General features: G+C 34.9%; 1 protein-coding gene across 1 annotated transcript in view; it reads right to left on the reverse strand.

The window, feature by feature from the left end:
- Nucleotides 1–709: 709 nt before the first annotated feature.
- The window catches only part of LOC110099899, an 11,496-nt gene continuing 3,234 nt past the window's right edge, over nt 710–8,971 (reverse strand). Inside the window, exon 2 of the mRNA XM_020827208.2 lies at nt 710–2,137. Coding sequence (XP_020682867.1) covers nt 1,226–2,137 — 912 coding nt within the window. The 3' untranslated portion in view covers nt 710–1,225. The remainder of the gene's footprint in view (nt 2,138–8,971) is intronic.

Here is an 8,971-nt window from a genome sequence, read left to right on the forward strand (position 1 = left end):
TTATAACAACATGTCTATAACCAACCTAAACCAGTCAATCAATTCATGCCAATATTTCTTACATAAACATATTTCATAACATATATAACATAATAAACATTTAATATCACATTCAACGTTCAGTTCACTATATCATTTGCATGCATATAAAATTTGCATTTGAATCAAAATTAGTTAAATTCATAAAAAATATATATTATGCTCTTATTCACATATGTGTATCCACAATAATTATATTATAATAAGTATATGCATATAAAATGCTTATATATAAATTACATATAAATGAGATGCAAGACAAGGTTTTAAAAAAAAAAATTTGAGAGTGGCTCAATCCATTTAGAACATTACACTACAAGATAAACCCAGAAATATGATAACAACAATACATCATATTATGCTCACGTATGTGTTAGCCCTCACCGTATAATTTCTTTCGCGTGATTATTGAAAATTTATCATAAAGTTTTTTCAAGAAATTCCTAGACCTTCAATTCAGTTCATTTTACATGCATATTTATTTTCAGGAGAAACTGGCCGCTAAGGATCTGTTTAATCTGTTTAAGATGACTACAACTTCTATAAAAATATTTAAAAACTTTTGTAAAAAGTAGCAGCAGTTTCGTAACATATAAAAATTTCTTAAAAGCAACACAAAATAATAGCTGAAAATAAAGTAATAAAAAATCTTTCATAACAAGAGCTTATCACCTAAATCTTAATATATCGGACTTTAATTTTTATGTATTTCCAAAGTTCATACAGTGCACTACCCTCAATAATAAATCTAGAAAAAGCAGAAAGCAGAACAATACAAGATTTCCCTTTGGAGAAAAATATTCTGGAGGCGAAGCATAAATCCACATCAGTATAATGCACAAGGCCATTCAGTTGCTTCTAATAATAATTTTCCTTGGGTTAGAAAAATATATACAATACGGCAATCAACTTCATCAGGTGAAAGCAGTCCACATTTCTCTGAATCGGACAAGGAAAATCCAACTGATGCTGCATGCCCAGAAAATTTTAGTAGAAGGGAAGCAACTCCTATTGGGTGAATTATTACGTCCGGTGTCCGGGCATCCAATTCAGACGCGCCACATCACCTAAATACACCGGGTCCCGGTGTATTTGGGTGACGTGGGGCGTCTGGATTGGTGTCCGGAATAATCCGGACACCGGACGTAATAATTTTCCACTCCTATTGATGGACAAAAAGTGCTGATCAGCTCATCCCAGGCTGGATCAAGGGAAAAAACGCCCAGTTATTCTTAGGAGTATTTGCCGTTCCAAATTTTTTTTCATTTGCCCACCAGTCTGAGTCCATGCCAGCCTTGCTGTCCGAATTGCTGAATTTGAATTCTTTAACAGTTAAAAGAGTAACGCCAGGGGAGGCACTGGAGGTCCCGACAAAGGAAATGTCGTCATAGCTGCAATCAGCTTCGTCCTGCTCTTTACCCATTGAGATTTTTTTAGTTACAGTGACTGGAAATTCTGATGCAGCTTCAGAAGGAAAAATTGATTTTCTGTCCAAACAACGAGTAACCTCCTCTGCAGTAAGTTCAAATGACACTCTATGAGCCAAAGTAGGCTCATTTTCATGGTCACCACATGTTGTGCCCATGGTTGGGTTGAGTGCAGAGATTTGACCATTAAAGAGAGAACGACTATTCCTAGAGGAATTTAAAAGTTTTGCAAATGGCACTTCAGGAGATGAGGGAGTTGTAAATTGCACAGATTCAGGGGGAGGAGTGAAGGGCGCAGTGGATGGTTCTGTGGTGAACGTGGAGAAAACTGGAGGAGAGACTAATTGAGTCTCATTTGCGTAGGGTCCAATGGCAAAGATGGAAGGACGTCCGCCGGGAGAGTAGATGTCAGCAGAAAGAGCAGATAGTGTTATTCCACCAGCCGGTGATAGAGTGGCGGAAGGGGGGCCTGACTGCAGGAAAGAAACAGGAGAGGAAGGGGGTGCGATGAATGGGTGGACGAGGGATGGTGGGTGGCTTGAGCTTTCAGGTGGAGGCGCTGTGACCTGCGGTGGCAGTGAAGGAACAAGGACTGCATGACTGATGCGTTTACCGTGATGATGGGAGCCAAAGCACCAGTACAGCCTGAAATAGGAACTCCATCTTCTCCTCTGCCAAAAATATATACATGGTAAGTTTGTTTTATTATGATTCAAACTATGCAGTGGCGAATCAATTTCAATATTTTGAGTGTCAATGTCCCGTGCTAAAGGATAAACACACGTCTAAGATAGCACATTGTGACTTTTGATAGAGTTCAATATGACTACATATCTGTATAATTGTCAAAAGATAAATTTCCCCTCACTAATAATGTTACAACTGGCTTTTCAGCTCCTACCCTCAAGTTTAGCAATAATTTATTTTGAAATAAGTAAATTCTTAACATCTTCTAAAATGATTCTCTCTTCCATACAACAAGGTATCATGAAAATGCTTACAAGGGAGAGATAAAAACAGTAGCAATAAAACTTGAAGCTAATCATCAACCATCACTCCAATTTGAACCACAATACCCCAATGGTTCTTTCCTCTAAGTTCTCCTTCAAAACTTCATCTATCAAACACAATGGAATTGCCAAAAAGGCTTTTTCATTCATTTTTATCTTTTATCTTCACTCATATTCCTAGTTGTATATTCTTCCCTTAGAGCCTATTCTTCACTCATAGTCTTCATCTTGCCTTTATAATAATCAAAATATCAAACTTGCGCCACAATCATTGCTTATATTGCCCTGCTTGTAATCAACATATCACCACAAGAATGAGGACTTACAATTGCATGTGAAACAACATTCTCAGCCAAACTCAAGAACTAGAAGCATTAATGAAAATCAAAATGTAAAATTAACCAAATTTGAATTATTAAAAGATATCAATCGCGATATAAAAATTTAATATAGTATAAACACTTGTTTGTATTTCAACTTATATGAAAAAAGAATCAAAGTGAATCCATCAAAAATTTATGTAACCCTTGTCCCTTATATTTCTTGTAAAAAATCCCAACTAAGTACCTATTTGGTAAGTGTCTCTGATAGAATTTGGAGTGCATATGACATGACGAGGGAGGTGGGGAAGGGGGACAGAAATTATAATTATAATATTTTTTTTTTCAACACTATTGTTACTTATTAAGTAACAATCTCACCATAGCATGCAAGGCCTCGTTCAATATAATTTAGTGCAATTCGTAATTTTTTTAATTTCCGATAGCGATAGCAAAAAAAATCATAATTGTGAATGGTTTGCATAAGTTGTGTACCATTATGTTCATCCTGAGCAACTCAATTATACATTTACAGTGGCTTTGGTTTCAAAAATGTCTTCAGTATGGTGGATACTCCAGTGATGTTTAAAGTGGTCAACTGTCGTCCCACAATCACATGCTGGGTTGAGTTCACTAATGGAACTGCAACAAAGATTTACTGAAGCATGACCACGCCCTCTCCTCAGCAGGTTCCTAGCAAGAGATCCTCTCAGACCAATGCTTACTCCTTAGTACTCTACCCAATCATGGATAGGCTCAAAGGTCTAGCATGACATTTTCCTTAGACAATGACAACACATCAAAAACACTGTGAGACCCTTAAACTTATAGGGAATTGGTAATGAATATGATTTGTTTATCAATGCCTCGAAGAACAAACTTTTTTGGACTATTCCTAGCCGACATCGCTCGTCCTCTCGGAGGAGTCAAGATTTTTGGCTGTCCTATTTTTGTTGATTCGTTTATATTGAATTCTTGCACACGAGTAATCAAGACCCTTGCTTTGGTGGGTTTTCTTTAGTACCGCAAAGATGCTTTGATGGGTTTTTTTTTTTCGGTAGCCCAAAGATCCTTAATTCCTTACAACATGCTTTGAGCTTTTGTCACCAAACCAAATATAGCCTTCACTCTTTTAACATCATTTACAACTATCTCTTTGGATGCAAAGCCTTTCAGCTCTGGTTTATGATGTACTCTAGAGTGTATTCTGGTAGCTGTTGGGCAGGGCTTTAGTAACTTTTGATGGCATCTTTTCACTCTTCAAATGTATTAATGGTCAACTGGGCATCTACCTAGCTAATGATATACATAATTTTGTCTTTCACTATTGATGCATACTCATCCACCTAATGATCACATCCTCCGCCACTTGGGTGATATTCCTACCGATGCCTCTTTAGGCACAGTTTTATATGATATTAAGCTTTCAATACTTGAATTTAACTTATCTCGCCATGTAAATTCGTTTTCTACCAACTTTAATATTCAATCTTTTTTTGGCAGACAAACTTCAACAAGGTGGTTCAAGATTTGGATGCTTCAAAACTCACTTCTCATCAACGAGTTATCTTGTCATCTCGTAGATTCCATCAAGCCAAAAATTTTTTACTAGCCATGCCAATTCAAAGTTATGGCATATCAATAGCCCCCGTTGAGCATCAGGCTATCCTCAATATGAAATAATAATCCATTTGTACCCTAGAGAGGAGACATCTTTTGTGATGACTGATAAGGTTAGGTAAATTTAGTTTTGATGAAGAGTGCTTTCTTAAGCCCACTTATTTGTAAACTTGTGTCTTCTTCGTGGTGCGTCCGATTATCTCTCATTTCGATTGGATCTGATAATTTAGTGTATACTTATATAAGCACTCACGGAACATTATAGGATCTCAAAAAATAAAAATGAAGAGTAGAAAAAGGTGATGGATGAAAAGTTATTTTGGCAACCCACTTGTGTTTGGTAGATGCGATCTCAATGGAGGTCGTGGATGAAACAACCACATAGGGCTTGTGGCTAAAATTGGAGTATTTGTGCATAAGCCTCTCCTCTCCCGTGGACATAGGATATTTGCTTTAATCAAACCAAATAAGTCTTCATGTCTTCTTATGGTGCATGACTTTTTTGTTAATACTTTGTGCATTTAATGTATTCATGTGCGGTAGGCACTTCTAAATAAAAGAGTAAACTTATTGTTGAATGTAATTGCTTTGAAAAATAAGGCCAAGGAGTTTAATAGTTTGAATATTTTAAGCTTCAGAGAGCTAAGATGTGAGGTATATAATCCAATAGAGACTTGTGAAAGTACTTATTTAAGTGTTTAAGATTACCTTACAGTCTAAATGAAGGATAGAAGGGCAAGATAGCTGAAAAACTCAATAAATGATACAATTATGCTTCGTGGATGAGGTTTTGGAAGAAAAAACCTTGTAGGGGTTGAAATATAACTATTCAATCATATTTCAATGATCTAAATTTCATTATTTCATAATTGTAACCATACAAATTGATGATGAGGATCATAATTTGTTACTCTTAAACTATTATCTCCCTCTTATAAGCATTGTCATGATAGTATGTTATATAAAAGAGACACAATTAGTTAAAAAGGCCATAAAAATTCACTTCTTTCTAAATATATGATTTCTAAATAGATCAAGAGTGTTGGTTAGAGAAAGACATTTTGAGAAAAGGTTCATCTATATTACAAAAGTAAGTCTCATAACAAATACATGAAATTAGCTTTGCTTATGTTGCAAAAATAAAGGGCATGTCCAGATATTTATCAATCTTTAAAGAGAAAGGAGCAACATGCCAATGCAAACATGAGAAAGATAGGCCAATAAATACTAGTGTTTCTGTAGATTAGTCGGCTACATATTTTCATTATACTTATTTAGTAATTCTTGGCGATAGATACAACTCTAGGTTTTTTTAATTCTTTTTTTTTTTGGCAAATCAATACAAGTGGATGTTGCTACCTCTAAGCTCTCTCTACCGTTTGTGGCTCATATTCTTGTTGAGATGGACATTTATACTCTTTAGTTAAGGAGGTATGGATTGGCATATCATCACGTAGTGGGAAAAAAATTAAATTTGAATATTTTCCCTCATATAGCAAGCCTTGCAAAAATTTTAGACATGACCTCAAGGCCCATCGAAAAATTAGGAAAATCATCCGCTCGGATTCTTTTCGTCGAGGTTTGTTTTTTTATCAAAATATAGACAAGCTAAACTTTTGAGTTGGAAATACTAATGATCAAATGAAGCTTACTAACTTGTTGGGTACTACTACTCTATCTTGGTCCTCCCCTAAGGGGCACTAATGCTCTAGATATTTCTCTAGGTTCATATTTTAAGTTAAAACCTTAATTTGTTAGTGATAGGTTGGATGATAGGATGACATTGCTCCTCCATCTCTTTAGCTTCAATTTTTTTGTGTTGGGACTTCTGATACTTCAAGATCCATACATGCGTTAGAAACATGTCACTTTATTGAGGACCCAACCCAACTTTTACTTATAGTATTTCTTATTAATGTAATATTACATCTATGTACACAACAACAACAACATCAAGCGTTTATCCCACTACATGGGATCAGCTACAACTATGTACACAAATATTATAATTGATTTTCATAAAGTGAAGGTACCTAATGATTCAAGTTCAGTCTGATCTTAAAATGTTATCAAAAGTTTATCTAATTTAGTGGATACAAAGTTTCAATTAGTGTTTTCTTGTAGAGGCACTAAGTAGAAAAGAGTCTTCCTCCATACTTCCAAATTTACTAAATTCCAAGAAAGAAGTAATAGCTCCCCAGATAACTTTGGTGTTCTAGACTTGGTGTCTGAATGTCGACATGTTTAGCTCCTCTTAGATAGCTAGTACTTGCTATGTCTTATAATATGTTATCTTGATCCCTTGTCTTTTTTTTTTTTTTACGAAGTTAGTCCTATGTAACTGTAGTTCATGTGTTTTCTTTATTTTCTTGTTACGAAATTTTGTTGTTATTAAAAAAACAGAAAATAGAAAAGAAGATCAACACACACAAAAAAAGAAATTTATATGAGTTAACAAAATTGATAGATGTGTCATATTATCGACACTATGAGTTTCACTATGGTTTTATTATGGAGAATTACAACCCTAATCCTTGGATATAACATAAAAATAAACCCCCTTACCCCTTCCCTCTATATAAAAAAAAAACGATGACACCCAAAATACAATAAAATCTACAAAACAAATTTAATGAAATAGCCTGCAAATTTCATATATCTTTTGAGGGCTATTTCCCAAAATCCACAGGAGGAGGTTCACTTTCCCTTTCCAACCCCACAATGAATCAAGATTAAGTCTGTGTGTTCTTTAGGCAAAAAATTAGGTTACAAACTTAATAATAATTGCAATATTTATATTCAAAGTAATGAGATGTGAAAGAAAGTCTATTTTGATACAATGAAGTTGAAGATGCATAATGATATAACTAAAATATTAAAAAGAGGGAGATATACATCAAATCTTATAAAATTTATATGTTTGAGTGCTCTTAGGTGAGCGAGAAGTAAGCTTTCAAAAGATGTTAAATTTTATAAAGATTGCAAAGGTGCATGTGACATCCTTTATGTTGGAGCATTGTGATTTTGGAAAGTGAAAAAAGATTAGCTTCTTAATTATAAATTAAATTTTAGAATGAAGAAGGGCGCAAATTACATTAATGATCGGACAAAGTGATCATGCTACTTTAGTCAATCTCAGCGTCATATCATATAATTACAACATTTACGGTGCGGAGACATCTACTTAAAGGATATAATTTGAAATTCAATGGATGGTCTATTTTCAATATAGGTGGACATATCTAGATGTGGAACAATTGTGCTTCAATGGTCTCTAGCAAGTGTTAAATTCAAGCATTATTTGGGCTTTGTAAGGTTACAAATGTTAAACCTCTTGGGCCTATGGAAGCTCGACGAGTTTGGTTTAAAGAGGAAGCATAGAGGATATCCAAAATATGTTACCACATCATTGGATTAAGGGGATATTTATTAGGACATTGCCACAATTTTGGTAGGACAAACAAAAATTTCAAAACATGTGAATTTATGAATAGGCATGGCTTTATTTGAATTATCTTCATTGATAAGAATAAGTTCAAATATTTGCTGCAGATTTATTATTTTGTATCAGCTTTAAATAAAAAATTGAACTATGTTTTATTTTGAATTTCAATCTCTACCGATCTCATAATAGAAGATACAACTATACAAGAGAGGTATGAAAATTATGCAAATACCATATTAGAAAAAGGGAAAAATCAATACAGCGAAAAAATTTATTTGAGGAGCATTCATGTGCAATTTTTTTTAATATGATTTAAACATATATGCTTATTATCTTTCTTGTTTAATTCTTTTAAATCACAATATATCATGATGTTTTCCTAATTCTTTGACATGAGGGATTTGTGGTTTCTCTTTTTTGCTTTAGTGTTTTTAGATTAGGAAATAGAATTTTCATGTGATACATTTATTTATACACCTATGTGACTTTTTTGCAGTATATTGATCTTCTCTTTTATTTGTTTCTCTTCTCTATGGTTTGATTTGATATATTTTAATTTGGAAAAATGTACTTTCTTATGCCCTTTTTATTTATACGCATACATGATTTCTTGGTAGTCAATCGAATCTCACATCTCCTAGTATACATCTATTAGAATTTGACAGAGAATTTATGACATGCTTTATTTATACATTGATCCATTGATTATTTGTTGTTATGTAGTCACTATTTTCTTTTATTTTTCTTGTTCATGTTGCATGCCACATCTTTGTTGACTGTAACCGTTCCACCGACATACCCAAACGGAACGACGCGATCGCCTCTGCCGGTCCCACCTCATGACGCTTCATCCACCGCCTCACTCACGAAATAAAAATGAAATCTTCCTCTCATTCAGCTCTTACGCACGCACACATACGCACAGAGAGAAGAGAAACGGAGTTTTCAAAACATACCTCTCGATCTCCCGTCCGCAAGAAGCCCGCCGACTCACCTGCGCCGAACACGTCGATCCCATCCCCCCATCTGAGCCGACGTCGCCGAACCCCAGTCACCCGAACTCGCCGGCCAGCCGCCGACCGTCGACCAGCCGAACCCGCCGGGGACTAC

Source organism: Dendrobium catenatum, unplaced genomic scaffold, assembly GCF_001605985.2.
Source record: "Dendrobium catenatum unplaced genomic scaffold, ASM160598v2 fragScaff_scaffold_1088, whole genome shotgun sequence".
NCBI lineage: Eukaryota > Viridiplantae > Streptophyta > Magnoliopsida > Asparagales > Orchidaceae > Dendrobium > Dendrobium catenatum.